This window comes from Canis aureus, chromosome 33 (assembly GCF_053574225.1).
Source record: "Canis aureus isolate CA01 chromosome 33, VMU_Caureus_v.1.0, whole genome shotgun sequence".
NCBI classification, from domain to species: Eukaryota; Metazoa; Chordata; class Mammalia; order Carnivora; family Canidae; genus Canis; species Canis aureus.
Window position 1 is genome coordinate 10,720,502 of NC_135643.1, and position 22,465 is coordinate 10,742,966.

The window sequence follows — 22,465 nt, forward strand, 5'->3', positions numbered from 1 at the left end:
CGACAAAAACAGTGTATGATCCATGACTCACCCCTGACACATTGCCTGTTACTCCTGGAGGAATGTGTGGGGAAGAGGAAGAGAAGTAAACTTGACAGGGACTACTGACCAGTCCACACACCCTTTGAATCTGGATGGAGTTTTTTTTCCCTCATATTCTCTTTTGGGAACTGGGTCATGGTCATGGGACTTTGAGACCTGCTTAGCTCTGTTGTTGTTGAAAAGCAATATATGGATTCTTCCAAGCCTGTGCTTTGATTGGCAGAAAAATAACTAGAACAACAACTACTAACATTTCACTGAGTGCTTAACATGGGCCAGGCATTGTGCTAAAAATATTACAAACATTTTACTTAGCCCTGTCTCAATCCCATGAAGCCCCGTATAACTGATGAGAAAGCTGAGACCTTAGGAAAGAAAAAGTAATTTTTTTGAGATCATATAGCTAGTAGGTTCCAGAGCAGGCCTTTTAACTAGCTTGTCATAAGGACTTCTGAGACAAGGTTCCCTAGAATGTGCTAGGTTTGGAACCCCTTAAAAAATGAAATAAAATTTTTAAAAAAATATATTTTATTTATTTATTCATGATAGACACAGAGAGAGAGAGAGAGAGCGTGCCAGAGGCACAGGCAGAGGAAGAAGCAGGCTCCACGCAAGGAGCCAGATGTGGGACTGGATCCCGGGACTCCAGGATCAGGCCCTGGGCCAGAGGCAGGCGCTAAACCGCTGAGCCACCCAAAATTTTTTTTATTTGAATTGTTTTACCTGTTATTTTGGTGAGAAAAGCAATTTGATATACATGACATTTTTATTTCTGAATAAATTTGGAAGGACTATAGGAGACCTGGCAGGGTGCGTTCCTAAATGAAATGTATTCATTTCACTTATATAAAATGTAACATAGGTGTTGCTGACTTAATAACAAGAGCTGCTATGAATTCTCCTCCCTCACCCTCTAGCTCTATATGAGCTGCTATGTATTAGATGCCTATGATGTGTCAGTGTGCTAGGCATTTTAGCTAGATTTAAAAATATATACATTAAGACAGCAGGAGTGGAGTGGGGCCATATGGGGCAAAGGGAGAGGGAGAAGAAGATTCCCTGCTGAGCAGGGACACCCCCCCCAACACCTGGCTGGATCTCAGGACCCAGGGATCCTGACCTTAACCAAAGGGAGACCCTCAACCAACTGAGCAACCCAGGCACCCCCATTTTATCTAGATTATATAATTTGTTCTCTTCAGTAACACTGTAAAATTTGCTATTTTCCATTTTACAGATGGGAACACTGAGGTTGGTAGGATTTAATTTACCCAAAGTGATCACCTGTCTCAGTTGAATCTATTCTCTTTCTGCTATACTGCCAAGTTGGTATTTTCCTTTTTGTTTTTATTTTTTAAATTTTATTTATTTTTGTTTAATTTTATTTTTTTAAAGGTTTTACTTATTTGAGAGAGAGAGATAGCAAGAGAGAACACAGTGAGAGGCATGGAGGAAAGCAGGCTCTCTGCTAAGCAGGGAGTCTGACACAGGGCTCAATCCCATGACCCCGAGATCATGACCTGAGCTGAAGTCAGACCCTTAACCAAATGAATACCCAGTTGTCCCTGCTTTATTTTTTAATAGGATTTTATTTTATTTTATTTATTTTAAACCTTTTTAAAAAATGTTATTTATTCATGAGAGACAGAGACAGAGAGAGAGAGAGAGAGGAGAGGAGAGACAGGCAGAGGGAGAAGCAGGCTCCATGCAGGGAGCCTGATGTGGGACTCCCACATCCAGGTCTTCAGGATCACGCCCTGGGCCCAAGGCGGCGCTAAACCACTGAGCCACCCAGGGATCTCCAAATAGAATTTTAAACTGCCTCTTTCTCCCCCTCTTTAATCACATCTTGTCTTTATAATCTAGGAAAATAATACAAAAAAAAAAAAAAAAGAATGAAAACATAAAGGAGGACCTTCTGATTTTAATATTTATAGGCCAATTTTCTTCCCAGTCCTTATATTTAAAGAAAAGTATGTTTACACGAATAATAAAAGATTCCTAGCATACAGAGGGTCTCTTTCCAGAGAAGTCACCATTTAGAGCTTGGTATATGTATGCACACATGTGTTTGTATGGTGCATAAACAAAAAGTATTTTTTTCTTAAGCAAATTGGCTCACATTGTACATGTTACACATCTTGTTTATTTTTTTTTATTTATTTTTATTTTTTTATTTTATTTATTTTTTTTTTTACACATCTTGTTTAGATACAGATATTCTTTTTTTTTTTTTTTTTTTTTTTTTTTTTTTACGATAGTCACACACAGAGAGAGAGAGAGAGGCAGAGACATAGGCAGAGGGAGAAGCAGGCTCCATGCACCGGGAGCCCGACGTGGGATTCGATCCCGGGTCTCCAGGATCGCGCCCTGGGCCAAAGGCAGGCGCCAAACCGCTGCGCCACCCAGGGATCCCAAGATACAGATATTCTTTTTGATGTTCTGTTGCATCTCATGATGTATCATAATGGAGTCATTTCTGTGTTGGCATATATTAAGTTACCAGTTTTCTTACTGTTCTAAACAATATTTTATTGCACATGATTCCTTGTATACATGTGACTGTATTTTTGTTTTAAAGATTCTATTTATTTATTCATGAGAGAGAGAGAGAGAGGCAGAGACATAGGCAGAGGGAGAAGCAGGCTCCATGCAGGGAGCCCCGATGTGGGACTTGATCCCGGGTCTCCAGGATCACGCCCTGACCCAAAGGCAGACACTCAGCCGCTGAGCCACCCAGGTGTCCCATGACTGTATTTTTAAGAAAGATTCTTTGAAAGAGACATTAACTGAAGCGTATACTGATTTCCTTTCTTAGCAGTGGTTTAGGTTAATAACTTCCTGACTACAGTAGGCCTCCATTCCAACCTAACCTTGTGAGTTGCGTGGCCACCCGTACAGCTGCATAAATCATACGTTAGCACTTAAACAGTATTTCGTGGGCTGAATTTGTTTTTTTCAGTGAGACAGAATTGAGATAACAGTCAATAATCTAGCGATGCAGCCTCCTTGCACCTGCCTCTGTGGAAAGACTCCTGTCTCCTGGCAAATTAAAGAATAAAGAATTTGAGTTGAACAGACAAGTTCCTGGCTGTGCCCTGGGGCTGCATCCCTCAGAGAATATGTCTCTTTCACTTTCTACTGTATCTACTCATCCAAGAAGCCAGTGGTGAGACCCACAGTTTTGGCCTATGTTCAGTGTTGGACTTGTCCATTTCTACAACAGTTTTTTTAAAAAACAGACTTTTGGGATGCCTGGGCTCAGCCGTTGAGCTCAGGGTGTGATCCCGAGGTCCAGGATTGAGTCCCACATTAGGCTCTTTGCAGGGAGCCTGCTTCTCCCCTCTGCCTTTGTCTCTGCCTCTCTCCCTCTGTGTCTCTCATGAATAAATAAAATGTTAAAAAAGAAAAAAGAGTTTTAAAGATTTATTTCTTTCAGAGAGAGGGAGAGAGAGCTCACACATGCATGCACGCACTGTAAGCAGAAGCTTGTGTAAGCAGGGGGGGCAGTGGGAGAGAGAATCCGCAAGTTGACTCCCCACTGAGCGTTGAGCTTGATGCAGGGCTCTATCCCAGGACTCTGAGATCATGACCTGAGCTGAAATAAAAAGTTGGACACTTAATCAACTGAGTTGCCCAGGTGCCCCCAAAATAGACTAAAGAGTTGTTTTAGGTTCCCAGCAAAATTGGACAGAAGCTATAGAGATTTCCTATAGACCTCCCTGCCACCCCACCACTACCACGCGGCCCCCATGCACAGCCTCCCCATAATCAACATCTCCCAGCACAGTGGTATAGTAGTTTAAAATGATGAATTTGCGTTGACACATAATTATCACCTAGAATTCTAGGTCCATCTTTCTTTCTTTTTTTTTTTTTTAAATTTTTTTTTTCATTTATTTATGATAGTCACAGAGAGAGAGAGAGAGAGAGAGAGAGAGAGAGAGAGGCAGAGGCATAGGCAGAGGGAGAAGCAGGCTCCATGCACTGGGAGCCCGATGTGGGATTCGATCCCGGGTCTCCAGGATCGCGCCCTGGGCCAAAGGCAGGCGCCAAACCACTGCGCCACCCAGGGATCCCTCTTTCTTTTTTTTTTTAAGGACTATCTTTCACTGCGGTTGCGCATGGCTTCTTATTTCCTTTAGATTTTTGCTCAAATGTTACATTCTCTGACTACCTTATATAAAATTGCAACACCTTACCTTGGTTCCTTGCTGGCACTCTACACTTTTGCTTTGTTTTTCTCCATAGCACCTTTTAATATCTAATATCTATGTATTTTTCTTATGTTTTTTCTTTGCTAAACTATAGTTTGCAAGCTTGCTGACGTCAAGTCTGTTTTCTTCACTTTTATTCTCTGTAGATGTTCAGGAAATATTTGCTGGCTTAGTGACTAAATGAACAAATAGGGGAACTCAGGACCATTTTATTTTTTATTTTTTTATTTTTATTTTTTTCAGGACCATTTTCTTTCTTTCTTTTTTTTTATTTATTTATTTTTTATTTATTTTTTTATTTTTTTTATTTTTTTATTTATTTTTATTTATTTTTATTTTTTTTTTATTTTCTTTCTTTCTTTCTTTCTTTTTTTCTTTTTTTTTTTTTTTTTAAAGATTTTTAGTTATTTATTCATGAGAGAGAGAGAGAGAGGCAGAGACACCGGCAGAGGGAGAAGCAGGCTCCATGCAGGGAGCCCGACGTGGGACTCGATCCTGGGTCTCCAGGATCAGGCCCTGGGCTGAAGGCGTCGCTTAAACCGCTGAGCCACCTGGGCTGCCCTCAGGACCATTTTCAAGGTTGGTGTTCCTCTGCAACCCAACCTACCTCCTCCCTCACTGCCCTCTTGCTCTCCAAGACCTAGGGTGGGTACTGTTGGGTTGCAAAGCAAGTGGACATCTTGATTGGGATGATTATGTGGGAGACTGCCATCACTGACTCTTCAGAAGTCTTTACAGTGTTACGAAGAATAATGCTGAGATGACACACTATTTTATTGACCACCCACTGTGTGCCAGCCCTAGTATCAAGAGAGAGAAAAGAGAGCAGCAAAAGGGGAGAAGGGACAGTATTGCTGGGAAGGGACGGGGGGGAAAGAAGATGGAGAAAGAGGGGAAAGGGAAATAAAATTGTGTTGGATAGAGGGAAAGTGAGAGAGAGTAAGCAGCAGTGGTTGTGGGGTGGGACGGGAATGGTTGGGGTTTGAGTTGGAGAATTTAGGAAACCTGCCTAATTAGGCTCCTGTAGGCCTGGTTACTATACTGGTTGGAGGAGTGTGGGACTCCAAAGCATATTTGACCCTGAAAAACTGAGAGCTCTACCAGTGAGTTTAACTAGAATGTTTGTAGCATCCATGTTGCATTCTTTTTTGGGGGGAGGGAGATAGAGAGACAGTGCTATCTACTGGTATGGAAACATTGTGGTCAGCAATTTTAATTTCATGGAGGAGGAGGAGATAAAAGACCTTATCAGGTGTCACAGTAGAGCTGGACTATATTCAGAGTTTCAGCCTCAGCCGGAAGTGTACAGTTAGCCTCTTAAACATAAGAGGCAAGCTAAAACTGGTACAAATTTAGTGTGTTTTCATTTGTATCACAGTTTGTTAAATCTGTACTAAGATCATTCGTAATAAATCCTTTGCCTTAAGGATGTTTGGGAAAATTGAGACTATTTAAAGCAAGTTAGGATAAGTGCAGTGAGTTCACACATACATACAAGAAAGGGAAAAGGAAACAGCTGTTGATAGTGTTAACCATAGAGAGAGGTTGTTTCTAGAGATACGCAGGGCAGTACCAAGGCCGTCTGCCCAGGTTGTATAACTTTTTCTTTTTTCTTAATTTTTTTTTTTTTTTTTGGACCAGTACTCTTTTGAGAGCTCAAAAAATGGCTTTGGGGATTAAGCACCTTTTAGGAGTGGAAGTAAATTCTTACAATTGGCTCTTACTTGGCCTACTTTTTTATTAAGTATTCTTATGTAAAGATCAACTGGCTGATTTCCTTTCTTGTGCATACTCTTACCTTTCTTCCTTTTGATTCTAGACGGAGTGCTGATACAACCTGTTACCTCAGGCAAATTACTTAAAACCGAGTTTCAGTTTTCCTAGTTATAAAATGAGTTATTAGTATGTGGGGTATTAGCATCTACCTTGTGAGTTTATTTTAATGTTTACTTGAAATGCCATCTGAAAAGGGCTCGACACAATGCTTGGCGAGAATAGACACTAGGGAAATGTTATTTCCTTTCTTCCTTCTCATAATAAACTTGTATGCATTGCTTCTTGCTGAAATGGCTTTGAGTAGAGGCTCAAAAGTACATTTGGCCTTTGATATATGATTTGGCCTTTGATATATGATAACCAGTTTCTTCATGCAGTTTGAGAGTCGATGAAGAACCACTGTCTCTAATTCAAATGAAAACATTGAATTCTGTTTCCAGTAAGAATTTCTTGCCAGTCATGTGTACCTATGAGTTTACTTATGGGCTAATATTCACAGGTTGCTCTTTCTCTTTCAGATGAACAGACTCGTTATTTTCCACTGACTGGCAGCAATGGCGTTTACTGAAAGAGTCCAGAGCAGCAGTAGCAGCAGGTAACGGTGAAATCCAGGATTCAAAGATGCAATGATATTTGAGTTTATGATGTATTTTTCAAAGAATAAGCTCGATCCTTTTCATTTTTATGATACAGGAAGGTATGTGAAAATCTTAGTTTTCTCTACACAACCCTGTTAGACCGGCTACATATTTTCTTTAGATCTAGTGCTTTCGGAACCTCATACCTCATTTCTTTAACATATAGGTGTTATAGTAGATCAGCATCCCAATTCTGTGTGCAGGATATTGGTCTGTATTACACTGTTTTGGAGAAAGGAGCACCTGTTCGTGAAATCTGCCCTATCATGAGAACTCTGAAGGACGGAATTCTGACAGTTACAGTTTATTTATTTGTTTATGTAAATATTTTATTTATTTTCATGAGAGACACGGGGGGGGGGGGGGCAGAGACCCAGGCAGAGGGAGAAGCAGGATCCATGCAGGAAACCCGACGTGGGACTCGATCCAAGGTCTCCAGGATCATGCCGTGGGCTGAAGGCGGCGCTAAACCGCTGAGACACCCGGGCTTTCCTGTCAGTTACATCTTACTACTTTCAGATCTCTCCCTCCAAGTGTGCACATATAGTTAACTTCCTTCTTGCATATACTGAATGATCAGGATTGGTTGAGGGGAGCATACTAATATTCTGAAGCAGTTATTAAGAGTAACTCATTTGATATCACTGATCAATTTTTATTTATACTGTTAGATATTCAAAAACAGATTTAAGAATGAAAGATGGAGACTCAGACTTACTCAGCTAACATTTATTAACAGATGCTCGTGCCTGTAATTCTGGAAGGTCCTGCCTGGATGCTTTCCTACTTCCCTTTCTGGTTCATTTAGGAAACTCTTCCTCTGTTCCAGGTGGCCCTGGTGGTACTGTTGTTAGACTTGGTGCACTCTCCTCCCCCACAGAGGAAGGCATGTGACCCAGGCTGCAGCAATTCACATTCTGCTAGAATGAGGGGAAGCTGTTGTCGTCTGTCTTTAGGCTTGTTCATTATGTTCAGTTACACATAAGTTTTAAATTTTTATGCAGTTAAATGTCTTGTCCTTTATGGATTCTGGTTTTGATTGTGCTTAGAAAGGTCTTCCCAACTTCAAGATTGTGAAAATAATGTCATGTGTTCTTTGCTGGCACTTGAATGGTTTCATTTTTTGCATTTAAATCAGAACTTGTGAGCTGGTGGCCTATGGGACAGATCTGGTCAACAGATGGGTTTTGTTTGGCCCCTCACAGTGTTCTAAAAAAATACATATATATCTGCCAATGTTTTTTTACATAACAATCTAGACTTCCATCTTCTCTTAAAAAATTGAAGTTTTAACAACCTCGGCCTTGCGTTGCTGTATAGCAGCACTCAGATACAATCTAATAGCCACTGCTCTTTGCAACAAGGCATGAGGTTAGATGAGTTCTAATTCAGAACTTACCAAATGGTATGCCATCAGTATTTTTCAGGTGTGCCAACATGTTCATCCTCCCAGCCTGTGGGTCAGCCGGAACTCCAGAACTCCCCCTTGTTTCCTCTTGCAGACATCTGCTTTGTCAGGTTGCCCCAGAAAGACTTGCTATTAAAAAAAAAAAAAAAGATCGGAAGAGCACAGGTACTTTCTAGTTCACTAGTTTCCACAGTTGGAATCACACATTCACTTCACTGCTTAGCCCTCTTAACTTGTGACCCATTTCAGATTTTGGATGTTTAATTTTTGAATTTTTCAATTAAAAAAAAATTTATTTATTTATTCATGGGAGACACAGAGAGGCAGAGACAGGCAGAGGGAGAAGCAGGATCCCCGTGGGAATCTGCTCTGCTACTCGGTCCCAGGACTCTGGGATCACACCCTGAGATGAAAGCAGATGCTCATCACTGAGCCACCCAGGCATCCCTAATTAATTAATTTTTAAAGTAGGTTCTATATCCAATGTGGGACTTGAGCTCACAACCCTGAAATCAGGAGTCAGTCATATGCTCTACTGACTGAGCCAGCCAGGTCCCAGATCTTGGACCTTTTAGTATTTTATTTAAAAAGGTATTTATTGATTCATGAGAGATGCAGAGACACAGGCAGAGGGAGAAGCAGGCTCCCTGCAGGGAGCCTGATGCGGGACTTGATCCCTGGCCCCAGGATCACGCCCTGAGCTGAAGGCAGATGTTCAACCGCTGAGCCACCCAGGCGTCCCTAGTTTTTATTTTTAAAATTTAATTTTTTTAAAGATCTTTTTGCGTGAGAGAGTTTGAGTGCATGAGCAGGGGAGGGTCAGAGAGAGAGAGAGAGAGGATGAATCTCAGGCAGACTACCTGCTGAGCCGGGAGTCCAATGCAAGGTTCCATCTCAAGACCCCTGAGATCATGATCTGAGATGAAATCAAGAGTCAGATGCTTAACTGACTGAGCCACCCGGGCACTTTAGGAGCCTTTTTTTAAAATTTTTTATTTATGATAGTCACAGAGAGAGAAAGAGAGAGAGGCAGAGACACAGGCAGAGGGAGAAGCAGGCTCCATGCACCGGGAGCCCGATGTGAGATTCGATCCCGGGTCTCCAGGATCGCGCCCTGGGCCAAAGGCAGGCGCTAAACCCAGGGATCCTGCCTTTTTTTTTTTTTTTTAAAGCAAAAGGCTAGCCAGTTGTTTCAACATAATTTATTACATCATCTCTTTTCTCCATTGATTTGAGTGCTGCATCTAAATTCCATCACCATCTTGAGTATTTGGTTGGACTCTTTTGTTCCATTGATTGATTGTTCTGGCAATGGTGCCATACTATGTCACTGTATTTTCATAGATCTTAATATTCAGGCACTTCTTTGTCACTACTTTTCATTTTTAGAATTTTGGTAGTTATTCACATCTGATTACATTTCCATGTATCCTCTGAAGTCATTAGTCATTTTCTAGAAAAATGTTGACATTTTGATTCAGGTCTTTTTGAATTTTATCAATTAAGGCGGCAACTGGGTGACTCAGTAGTTGAGCATCTGCCTTTGGCTCAGGTCATGGTCCTGGGGTCCTGGAATCGAGTCCTGCATCAGGCTCCCACAGGGAGCCTGCTTCTTCCTCTGCCTGTTTCTGCCTCTCTATGTGTTTCTCATGAATAAACAAATTAAAAGAAAAGAATTTCATCAATTAGGGAGAGCTTAATTCTATAGCATATTAAACCTGAGTCTCCCTACAAAGGAATCTAAATATCAGAATGGTGAAATTTTAAGTGGATGAAGAAATTTTAAATTTAAATTGTAAGATTTTTGCGGGTGTCTGATTTTTCAAGAATTTCTAGTTTTTGGCTGCCTGGGTGGTTCCATGGTTGGGCATTTGCCTTTGACTCAGGCAGTGATCCCGGGTCCTGGGATCTAGTCTCACATTGGGCTCCCTTCAGGGAGCCTACTTCTCCCTCAATGTCTCTGCCTTTCTGTCTCTCATGAATAAATAAATAAAATCTTTAGAAAAAAAAAGATTCTATTTATTTATTTATGAGAGACACAGAGAGAGAGGCAGAGACACAGGCAGAGGGAGAAGTAGGCTCCATGCAAGGGAGCCTGACGTGGGACTTGATCCCGGGACTCCAGGATCACACTCTGGGCCAAAGGCAGCGCTAAACTGCTGAGCCACCGGGCTGCCCAATAAATAGAATCTTTAAAAAAAAAAAAATTTCTAGTTGTTGACATTGCCTCCCATATAATTTCTAGTAGAATATTCAGTTATAATAGTTACAGTATTTTCAGTGTTAAGGTTGAAACAATTTTGTATTCTATTACTTACATATGTTGCTATTGTTAATAATTACTAGAATGGGTGAATGGCATTTGTAGTAACATTCTGGCAGTTATAGAACTGGTTTTATTGTTTGTTACATTTTTTCAACTCATAACCTTCCTGATATGCGCCTTTTAGTTTTAATACCCAATACAAGTGATAAAGTTAGAGGAAATCCTGAATGGAACTCAATTTTTAATATATATCAGTAATCTCACTGTTTAAATGTTTAATCATGACAGGTTAGTCTTTTAGTAGTCCAGAAAAAAATCCCATCAAATTCACGTGGAACTGGTCCAGGGCTAGCACATACTTGAAAGGAAACAGATGTGTATTGAGTATGCAACTCTAATTGTTCAAACCAAACAGAAGTCTGAGTGTGAGCCCTTACTTTGCTCAAGGCTATCAAAAGTCATAAGCGTGGATAAAATATTAATGTAATGTGTAAAGACAATATTTGTTTTAGTTCTTATAAATAATAGACTTTCTGATTTGCAGATTTATCAGCATTAGACACTAGTGAATCGCAGCTCACTTATATTACCCCTACCCTCATTTTCCTCCCGTTCTTTTTGTTCTTTCTAAAAATTGTTACTGGAGTATAACAAACTGAATAGAGCAGACATTATTAGTACAGTTCAGTGCGTTTTCACAAAGTGAACACTCTTGTGTAACCCATCAAGTGACAATACCGGCTCTCCAGAAGCCTCCTCTTGTCCCCTTTCAGCTATTAACTCCCTCAAAGGCTGCCACTATTCTGACTTCTGACATCATGAATTTGTTTTGCTAGCTTTTGAATTTTATTTGCGTTTAACCATAGAGTATGATTTTTAATGTTTTCTATTCAGTTTTGATGTTTGTGATTATTATTCTATTTCATAAATTTAAATATTATGAACTTTTAACTGTCTCAGTAGTAATGTATTTTATATTAAAATACTATGTTAGAGGAGAGGTGGGTGGGGAGATGGGGGTAATTGGGTGATGGGCGAGGTGTTGGGGTAACTGGGTGATGAACATTAAGGAGGGCACATGATATAATGAGCCCTGGGTTTTATATGCAACTGATGAATAACTGAACACTACTTCTGAAACTAATGATACACTATATGTTAATTGATTGAATTTAAATAAAATTTTTAAAATGCTATGTTAGGGGATCCCTGGGTGGCTCACTGGTTTGGTGCCTGCCTTTGGCCCAGGGCACGATCCTGGAGTCCCGGGATCGAGTCCCGCATCAGGCCCCCGGCATGGAGCCTGCTTCTCCCTCTGCCTGTGTCTCTGCCTCTCTCCTCTATCATAAATAAATAAATAAATCTTTAAAAAAAATCATGCTAAAAAATAAATAAAAATGCTATGTTAGGTATATTTTATATAGTCCATCATGAATATTTTTATTTTCCTTTCCATCAACTTTCCATAGTTTGATATAATTATCCTTACTCTTTCTTCCATTTCTTCCTCTTCTACCCTCCAACTATTACTCTGCTTTTATTTTTTTTAAATTTTTTAAAAAGATTTTATTTATTTATTCATGAGAGAGAGAGAGAGAGAGACAGAGACCGGCAGAAGGAGAAGCAGGCTCCATTGCAGGGAACCTGACATACTCCATCCCTGGTCTCCAGGATCACACCCTGGGCTGAAGGTGGCGCTAAACTGCTGAGCCACCTGGGCTGCCCCTGCTTTTAGTTTTAAATTGTCCAGATAGATAGGACATTTTATTTTATAATTATGTCCTTGAAAGCTTTGTCTCTAAATTGATAATAGGTTTTTCAAACTTCTATTTACATTACTTTTATCAGGAAGCAAAATAATGTTTAAAGCTTTTTTTTTTTTCCTAAGATTTTTATTTATGAGAGATAGAGAGACAGAGACAGGCAGAGGGAGAAGCAGGCCCCCTGAGGGGGAGTCCAATGTGGGACTCCATCCCAGGACCAGGGATCACACCCTGAGCTGAAGGCAGGTGCTCAACTCCTGAGCCACACAGGTGTCCCTAGAGTTTCATTTCATGTTTCACATAGGGTTATATTTCATATGGGTTCACAGTTATCACAGATACCACTTGAAGGAGAAAGGTTCATTTTGGTCAGGAGAAATCAACTCTTTAGCTGAGCAAATTGTTCAAATTCATGCCACATTTTAAATTGCTTCATCTTTGATGTTTTTATTTTTCCTGGAGTTTTTAGTTACTTTTCTTTTTTCTTACTGAGAGAATATACCTTTTTGCCATTTCACCAGTCTGTTCCCCTTCTTCCCCTTCTTATTCTTATCTATTTGACTGAAATGTCTCATTTCCTTTTTGGAATCCAGAAATTAAAATTAATTTTTACAAAGTATGTGCTAAACTTCATTCTTCTGAAATTGGGCCCAGGTAAGTGAAGCCAGAGAGTAAAGTGGGGATACATTCTGTGAAAATGTTACTTGATGATGGGTGGAAGATATACGAAGGTAAAATGTAAGAATGAAAGAAATTGTATTTTAGGCTGTATCACCATATCTGTGGGATGTGATTTTGTTATTTCCTGCCTTTAAGGGTAGATACTTCTTTTTTTTTTTTTTTTTTTTTAATCTTATTTATTCATGAGGACAGGGTGGGGAGGGGAGAGAGAGGGAGAGAGAGGCAGAGACACAGAGACACAGGCAGAGGGAGAAGCAGGCTCCATGCAGGGAGCCTGATGCGGGACTTGATCCCAGGACTCCAGGATCATGCCCTGGGCTGAAGGCGGCGCTAAACCGCTGAGCCACCCAGGGATCCAGGGTAGGTATTTCTTGTATGTGTTTTAGGAGATGTGCTGAGATATGCTTTTCAATATTTGGAAAGATTTGAAAGATTGGATTTTGTGAGAGCTGAATCATATTATAGTACTGTACTCTTGGACAATCTCCTTCCCCAGGAGAGTCTGAAATAATGTTTAGCTCTCCTAATTGAGAAGAGTCCTCAATTAGTAAGGAAGCTACAAGGTGTTAAGCTGATTAACACCTATTATATGGACAGATTTTCTTTGTGTGAGTAAATCAGGGGCCTAACTTCCAGATGCTTACTACAGAAATTAATGGCTGGAGGCTGTGTTTTCCTGAAGCAGTGATTGGCCTGGGCATTGTAAATAATCCACACCTGGATTGTGAACTGGGGAAATAGGAAAGTTTCCTGTATTTCTTAAGTCGTTTAAAGCCTAATTTACAAGTGCAATAATGTTTCTTATATAGAACTCATTGTATCCCTTTACTTTAGAAATCAGTTCCTAATTGTTAAGTATGTGACATTGTCATAAGTAGTTTAGGATGAGTCACTTAGTTTGATGGGTTTAGGAGTTTGGTTTCAGACTTATCCCAGACCTGAGGAAATCTTTGTCAGAATTAATTATCTATCTCCCAAAGGGACCGTTAAAATTTGGGGAAGGGAGACTAAACTGTAGGAATACTGCATACTTTCACCAGTAAAATCCAGTTGAGCTAGTATTACATCCGTGTTACAGCAAGCCAAAGTGTAGGACTCTGCAGTGGGATAGCTATGTTTCAACCTCTGACATGTTGGTTACATGGGCAAATCGTTCAATTCTTAAAACCTCATTGAAATGAGAGGATAAGAAAAAAAAATGGGGATAAGAAGAATAATAAGTGGAAAGTGCTTATCACAGTACCTCCTACATCATAAATCTCCCATGAGTTTTTAATTCTACTACTTTGGTGATGATGGTAGGATGGTGTATTTCAGGGGAGTCAGAAGCTTCCTTAATTCTATTTTGAGGGGAAAGGCTTTGTTTCGAGGCAACTCTTTGGATAAAAGAGATTGTTTTTCAAGCTACTCCAGGAATAGCATTCATACAAAGAAGGATGATAGAGGAAACTGACCTTTAAAAACAAAATGTGTGTTTATTTGCAGAGCATGTGGATACACTTACAAGTTTTACAGTGGTCTATTTTACATTTGATATTGGTGATGGGATTGTCCTCAATCATACACATAGGATAAAAAACACGCTACTGCGTAGTATTTTCTTTTTTGCAAGTAGCATCGTCATTAACAACAGCACTTTATGGAGGTATCATTTACACACCATTTTAAGTATACAATTTAATGATTTTTAGTAAGCTTACTGAGTTTTGCAACCATTTCTACATTCCATTTTCAGAATTGCACTCACAGTAGATTCAGCTTTTTCCCACCCCAACTCCAGGTGGCCATTAATCTACTGAACAGTTTTGCCTATTCTGAACATTTCATATAAATGCAATCATATAAAATGTGGTTTCTTCGTGACTGGTTACTTAGCGTAAAGTTTTCCAGACTCATCCATGTTGTAGCATGTGTCAATTTTTGTTTTTTAAAGATTGTTTATTTATTTATTCATGAGACACACACAGAGGCAGAGACAGAGACAGAGGGAGAAGCAGGCTCTCCATGGGGAGCCTGATACAGGGACTGCATCCCAGAATCCCAGAATCACGACCTGAGCCACAGGCAAATGGTCAACTACTGGCCACCCAGGTGTCCCAGCATGTGTCAATTTTTCATTCTTTTGTATTGCCAAATAATCCATTGTATGAATATAGCATGCTTTATTTACTGTTCACCAATGGATGGACATTTGGATAGTATCCACTTTGTAGCTATTATGAATATTGTACATATCTTTCTTTTGGGTAGATATTAATATTTTTTTAATTTTTATTTATTTATTTATGATAGTCACAGAGAGAGAGAGAGAGGCAGAGACACAGGCAGAGGGAGAAGCAGGCTCCATGCACCGGGAGCCCGATGTGGGATTCGATCCTGGGTCTCCAGGATCGCGCCCTGGGCCAAAGGCAGGTGCCAAACCGCTGCACCACCCAGGGATCCCTCTTTTGGGTAGTTATTAGAAGTAGAATTGCTTTCTTGTAAGGTAGATTCGTGTTTAGAGTCATCTTTAGATTATTCTAAATTCTGGTTCATTGTGCTAGTGGGTCAGTTTCAGATTCATTTGCATATGGTTTTTCTCTTTGCCTTCAGCCCTGAACTCTACTAATGCTAAGAGATGGAAGAGAATGAATTAATATTATTTAGTGCCTTCTGTATAATGGTTACTAGTCTAGGTAGTTAGCATGACATCATTTTACGTGATACTTTGGTCTTTGGTGGTGGATAAGATGGACATTGAGTTAAACGATTTAGGATTAGACTATCTTTGTAGGGATCCTAAATTTATGCTTTCCTGATTTGAAGGAGAACCTTTTTTTCTTTTGGGGGGGCTTCAATGACAACAATCCTTTTCTTTTTTCTTTCTTTCTTCCTTCCTTCCTTCCTTCCTTCCCTTTCCTTTCCTTTCCTTTTCTTTTCTTTCTTTTTCTTTCTTTCTTTCTTTCTTTCTTTCTTTCTTTCTTTCTTTCTTTCTTTCTTTCTTTCTTTCTTTCTTTCTTTCTTTCTTTCTTTCAATAATCCTTTTCTTAAGCTGTAGCAGTTAGCCTCTTTAGGAATCTGTGGAACAGGATTAGGAGGAAGAGAATTTCAGTTCCAGGTTCCTGTGGTTTTCTGGAAGCCTGGAGGACATTTCAGAATTGGAGTCTTGTTTTCTGAAGCTCATGATAACCCTGTAAAGTGGTCAGATTAGATGGTAATCAGTTTACTTGTACTGGAGGAAGCAAAGGCCTGGAGAAGTTAATAGCTGGATGTGTGAATCAGACTATGGGGAATGCTAAGGGCAGCTAGTTTTGTTTTGGTTGTGAAATTCTTAAATTACTGTACAGAATAACATTTAACATGTGAGGCACGGTGCAATTTCATTTCTGCTTTTGACCAACAGGTTTGAATGCCTCCATCAGACGATGCGTTTTTCATAGACTGCACTGCAGAGTGCCACCATTTTTGTTGCTAAAATTATAGACACTAGATTGTGTAGGTTTATATAAGATGTTCATAGATATCAAGAGAACATGTCTTATTAAAGCTATTAGAAAGCATGAGGTCGTCCATGACTTCTGGTTAAGAAAAGAGTGTCTAGGAGTGCCTGGGTAGCTCAGGTCATGATCCTGGAATCCTGGGATTGAGCTCCCTATTGTGCTCCTTGCTCAGCGGGGAGCCTGCTTCTCCCTCTGCCTATGTCTCTGTCACTCATGAATAATTAAAAAAATCCTTAGAAGAAAAAATGTCTATTAAAGTTCTGGGTACCTGAGTGGCTCAGTGGGTAGAGCATGCAAGTCTTGATCGGGTTGTGAGTTTGAACTGAATATTGGGTATAGAGATTATGTTTAAAAAAAAAAGTGCATTGGGAACCCTGGGTGGCGCAGCGGTTTGGTGCCTGCCTTTGGCCCAGGGCGCGATCCTGGAGACCCGGGATCGAATCCCACATCAGGCTCCCGGTGCATGGAGCCTGCTTCTCCCTCTGCCTATGTCTCTGCCTCTCTCTCTCTCTCTCTCTCTCTCTCTCTGTGACTATCATAAATAAATAAAAATTAAAAAAAAAATAAAAAAAAAAAGTGTATTAAAGTTATTTACATACTGATCCACGTAAGCCAAAGTGCTTATGTTGTGTTTGGTTTTGCTTCTTTGTTGTTGTTATTAAAATTTTTAATTATTTTAGGTAATTGCTATACCCAACGTGGGGCACAACTTTACAAGTGCAAGATGAAGAGCATCAGGCGCCCCTATGTTTTGTTTCTTGAGTCTTAATCTAGAGCAGCTACCCTACTTGGGGGCAGGGGTAGGGGGCATTGACTGGTCGTAGAATGGAGTTGACTGTATGACAGTTTATTAACTCTTAATGTTTTTAACTTGTTCTTATATACCAGTGGTTCTCAATCAGGAATAATTTTACCTCCCGCATTTGACATCTGACAATGTCTGGAGAGATTTTTAGTTGTCATAATCTAATGGGTAGAGGGCAGGAATGCTGTTAAATATCTTACAATGCACAGGATGGCCCCCACTACAAAGAATCTTCTGGCTCCAAATGTCAGCATTGCTGAGGTTGAGAATCCCTGTGGTTCTATTCCAGGTATTTCCTGTAGAATGGAAGTTAGCTCTAAAGCTCAGAGTCAAGATAAGTCTTTTTACTAAAAATAGTTTAATAGTTCAAGAGTGCTGGTATTGTTCTGTGTTTTGATCTGGGTGCTGGTTACAAGAGTATGTCTCTGTGAAATGCATGTGTGAGCTGTGCACTTTTTAAAAATTGAAATATTAATATACAGTTTTATTTGGGGGTGTACAATGATTCAGTAATTCTGTACATTACTCTGTGCTCATCACCGTAACTGTACTCTTAGTCCCCTTTATCTATTTAACCCATCCCCCCCATTCGCCTCCCCTCTGGCAACCACCAGTTCCCTGTATTTAAGAGTCTGTTTTTTTCTGGTCTCTCTTTTCTTTGTTCATTTGCTTTGTTTATTAAATTCCACATATGAGTGAAATCACATATTTGTTTTTCTCTGTCTGACTTCACTTAGCATTACAGTCTCTAGCTCCATCCATGGTGTTGCAAATGGCAGCAAGAGCTGTATACTTTTAAAATGTGTGTTATACTCTAATTATTAAAGTTTACTTGAAAAAGTCTTAATAGTCCTGTTGTGTATCTTTTACTACCACGTTGAATTCTTAGATATGTTAAGAAATCCTTAAATCCTCTTCTCTTAAACTTCCTTAATACTCAGTTCCATTTAATGTAAGAGCATAACAGTGGCATAAAACAGGTGCCTTGTGACCTAATTATTAGGATGGTCGAGTGTCAGTTATGGACCAGTCAGGTATTTTTCATGTTCTGGAGCATTGCCATGAGAGAGAGAACACCTAAAATCGGTCAGTAAAGTTAGGCCACTTGGAGTACTTTGAAGGCTTAAAGCAGAGAGAGAAAGCCCTTCCAAAGTGGATGGTTTCAAGAGAGAAGGTCGCCTTTCATGAGCAATGGGATTTGGAAAAGGGGCATTTGGGGCTGAAAGAACTAGCAAAGGTCGGGAACGCAACAGGGGTGTGCTGGGAATCCTTTCTGGAAAGTTGTCTTAGAGCCAGCTTCTCTTTCCCCCATCTCTGATAAATCATTAGAAGGAAAGGCAATGAATTTTTTCTGACAGTTGTTTCTTACTGGGGCCAGAGCTTCGTTTGCAAATGAAAGGACTGCTGTTGGAGTAGTTGAAATCACAATGGGTCCTGACTCTTTTCACATCAAAGTGTAAAAGAATCTCCAGGGGTGATAAATGGGGGCTGCTGGACTCATTACTTGTAAACAAAGCTGAGGGGGTGACCTCTAAATTTTTTTTAATTAAAAGAAAACAGGGTTTACTAGTGCTGAGTGTGGGGCTGCTCTTCGTTTGAATTTTGACTACTCATGCTGGAGATTTCTATTAAGGCTGTGAGGAGGTGGCCACTGTTATCCTGGGTTTGCTGTGACTCTCAAATATGGCATAAATGCACCCAGGCCAGGGCAGCTTCACAGGCGTTCCTCCACGAGGGCGATCTGAAGGGCACTGGGTTCTGTTATGTGGTTGTTGCCATAAGGGGAACAAGGCAGGATTCTTGAGCTCTGTACCTCTGAGGAGGTTGAGGGCTTAGACTCTTCCTCTGCTCCTTTTCCCACCCAACACCAAGAGAAAAATGCCCTTAACTCCTGCATAGTACAGAAAGAGGTCAATTTTTTTTTTTTAAATTTTTATTTATTTATGATAGTCACACAGAGAGAGAGAGAGAGAGGCAGAGACATAGGCAGAGGGAGAAGCAGGCTCCATGCTCCGGGAGCCCGACGTGGGATTCGATCCCGGGTCTCCAGGATCACGCCCTGGGCCAAAGGCAGGCGCCAAATCGCTGCGCCACCCAGGGATCCCAAGAGGTCAATTTTTAAGTAAATTCTTAGAACTTTGTAAAGGAGTCCAAAGGCGGTTTTTTTTTTTTCAATTTTACTTTTAGATATATATTTTTACTTTTAAATATTTTTTATTTTTATTTAATCCTAAGAGACACAGAGAGGCAGAGACCTAGGCAGAGGGAGAAGCAGGCTCCTCACGGGGAGCCTGATGCAGGACTCAATTCCAGGACCCCGGGATCATGACTTGTGCTCAACCATTGAGCCACCCAGGTGCCCCTCAATTTTACTTTTATTTTTTATTTTTTATTTTTTTTCAATTTTACTTTTAAAGTTAGATTCCTTTTTTTTTTTTTTTTTAAAGATTTTATTTATTTATTTATTCATGAGAGACAGAGGGAGGGAGAGGCAGAGACAGGCAGAGGCAGAAGCAGGCTCCTTGCAGGGAGCCCGATGTGGGACTTGAGCCGAAGGCAGACTTTCAACCGCTGAGCCACCAGACGTCCCAAAGTTAGATTCCTTTTGTTTGTGTAGTGCAGGGCTTTGCATATGATTGAGGCCTTTCTCCGAAATGATGAGATTTGAACACTTTATGTTCATATGTTCAGTGTTTATATCGAAAGCAACTAATCATGTAGCATTTTATGGAGCCAAGACTTGGGAACTGCTGTCTAAATCCAGCTCTGCAGAGTTGAAGGTCCACCTTCAGTAAACTCCCTCCCTTGTGTACCCAACTTCCATCGAGCTTATCTCTTGCTTGGTTTTCACCTGGCTCCTTTGTTGCAGTCAGTCTAAGCCCCAACGAGATTTTAACCCAGAGGTCAGAGATTGCCCTTTGTAACTCAGGTGGATACTAGTACAGTGCTGGGCACCCAAGAATTCTAATGTGTTTACTGACTGCCTTTCCAGATGTTCGGTGATCACCTTCTGAGTGTATCTTCCAAATAAGTGGTCAAACTTGAGAAAGGAGCAGAGGTCACAGCTGTGGGGGGAGCAAGCAGGTCCCTGGATGGGGGGTAGAATAGCAGTCTTCTAGCCAAGACAATTCAGCTAGAGATAAGGGTATTAGAGGCCGTCCAATCTCTCTCTCTCTCTCTCTGTATATATATATATATATATATATATATATATATATATATATATATATATATATATAAATCTCCTTTGATACTAGAATGGTAGGTGAGCCTGTGGGCAACGCTGCAGTTAGCACTGCCTTTGTGAGCTCAGATGCCAATAGCAGCTAATATCTAATGACCACAGGGACCAGACTTTGTGCCAGTATGTATTTATTTGATAGGCATGATTTCACTTCAGTCTCAGTTTCCTACGAGGCTATATTTTACAGATGAAAAAAAGAAAGGATGGGCAGCCTGGGTGGCTCAGTTGTTTAGTGCCGCCTTCAGCCCAGGGCCTGATCCTGGAGACCTGGGGGGATCCAGCCCCATGTCAGGCTCCCTGCATGGAGCCTGCTTCTCCGTCTGCCTGTATCTCTGTCTGTCTGTCTGTCTCTCTCTCTGTCTCTCATGAATAAATGAATAGAATCTTAAAGAAAAAAGGAAAGGAGAGGTTAATGGACTCTCCGGTGGTTGATATTCAGGCTACCTTCCTTCTGTCACCAGACCCTCAGTCTTTAACCCGCTTTCTGAGCTCTGATTTGAAAGTCTGAGGCTTGGGCAAGAGAGACCTTCTGTGGTGGACTGTTCTTTTCTGCCACCATGAAGGAGTATTACATAAAAGGTTGCTGCCTGGGACAGTGCTTCAGCCTGGCTCCAGTGGTCACAGAAACATGCATCCTTTCTAGGGAAGGGACAAAGCTGGTTTCTTTAAGGTGTAGATTGTGGAGAGGGGACAGGAAAGGAAGGAAGGAGAGTGGGGTGACTGTTGAACCAATGGCAGGGAAAAGATGAATTGAGGGACAGAGGTGGTGCCCGTGCCCAGCTTAGAATAAGATAGGGTCATTCCCCCCCCCCCCCCGCCCCCCAGGATCCCTGAGTGGTTCAGCCCTTTAGTGCCTGCCTTTGGCCCAGGGTGTGATCCTGGAGTCCCAGGATCAAATCCCTCATCAGGCTCCCTGCATGGAGCCTGCTTCTCCCTCTGCCTGTGTCTCTGCCTCTCTCTCTCTCTGTGTGTGTCTATCATGAATAAATAAATAAAATCTTAAAAAAACTAAACAAAACATAGGATCGCCCTGACTCGCCTCTAGCAGAGCTGTTGTCATCCTCGCCGTGAGATGTCGTGTGTCCTCTTGGAGAGCACCGTGCAGTCTGTAGAGTATCACAGATGTCAGGTGGTGGCCCCCGTTCATAAGTCAACATCTCGACGAGCAGAAATTGTAGCAGTTCTTGTTTTAGATTATCTTTTCAACATTTGGTGAGACTGACCTTCCTCCAGTGAGCCTTTTTAAATTTTTTTTTTTTTTTAATTTTATTTATTTATGATAGTCACATAGAGAGAGAGAGAGAGGCAGAGACATAGGCAGAGGGAGAAGCAGGCTCCATGCACCGGGAGCCTGACGTGGGATTCGATCTGGGGTCTCCAGGATCGCGCCCTGGGCCAAAGGCAGGCGCCAAACCGCTGCGCCACCCAGGTATCCCTCCAGTGAGCCTTTGATGCCAGATATGAAACTCCTTAATTTAAGGACGAAGGTGTTGATTTTCAAATACAACAGAAGATCTAATGGATGAGAGCAGAGACTATATCTTGTCCAAAAAATAATTTATTTTTTAAAGATTTTATTTATTTATTTGTGAGAGACACACAGAGGGGAGAGGCAGAGACACAGGCAGAGGGAGAAGCAGGCTCCAGGTGGGGAGCCCGATGTGGGACTCAATCCCAGGACTCTGCCATCACACCCTGAGCTGAAGGCAGACGCTCAACCACTGAGCCACCCAGGTGTCCCAAAAAATATATTTAAAAATAGGTGTTGGCTTGTACAAAAAACAAAAGAGTTGAGAACAAAGGCAATGAGGGGAATGGGAGGGGAGGATATTTGGAATAGTTCTTAATGTCAGCGTTACTTTTCCTTCTGTCCCCGTGTCCTCAACCTACAGTAGGGACCCAGGTGAGTGGAGTTCTTACAGACTCACTGAAACTCTGCTGATGAATTTGACCTGGAGGCAGCTGAAGTTCAAGGGAAAAAGTTTACTTTGAAATCAGTTAGACTTGGGCTTGAATTCTAACCCTACCAGATTGTGTAATGTGGTTTACTTAACCTCTTCAAACTCCACTTCCCTCATTTGTAAAATAAAAATAATAATGTTGGGCGCCTGGCTGGCTCAGTCAGGAGAGCATGAAACTCCTAATC

The 22,465-nt window shown here is 40.9% G+C and overlaps 1 protein-coding gene across 3 annotated transcripts in view; it reads left to right on the forward strand.

Annotated features, from left to right (window-relative positions):
- Positions 1-22,465, forward strand: part of AFF1 (ALF transcription elongation factor 1) — a 202,457-nt gene that overhangs the window by 9,114 nt on the left and 170,878 nt on the right. For 2 of the 3 annotated variants that reach the window (XM_077882800.1, XM_077882798.1), the window contains exon 2: positions 6,554-6,630. In XM_077882800.1, coding sequence (XP_077738926.1) covers positions 6,590-6,630 — 41 coding nt within the window. In that variant the 5' untranslated portion in view covers positions 6,554-6,589. Of the gene's footprint in view, positions 1-4,670; positions 4,839-6,553; positions 6,631-22,465 lie in introns of those variants that run through there. The other variant, XM_077882799.1, reaches the window with a different exon arrangement.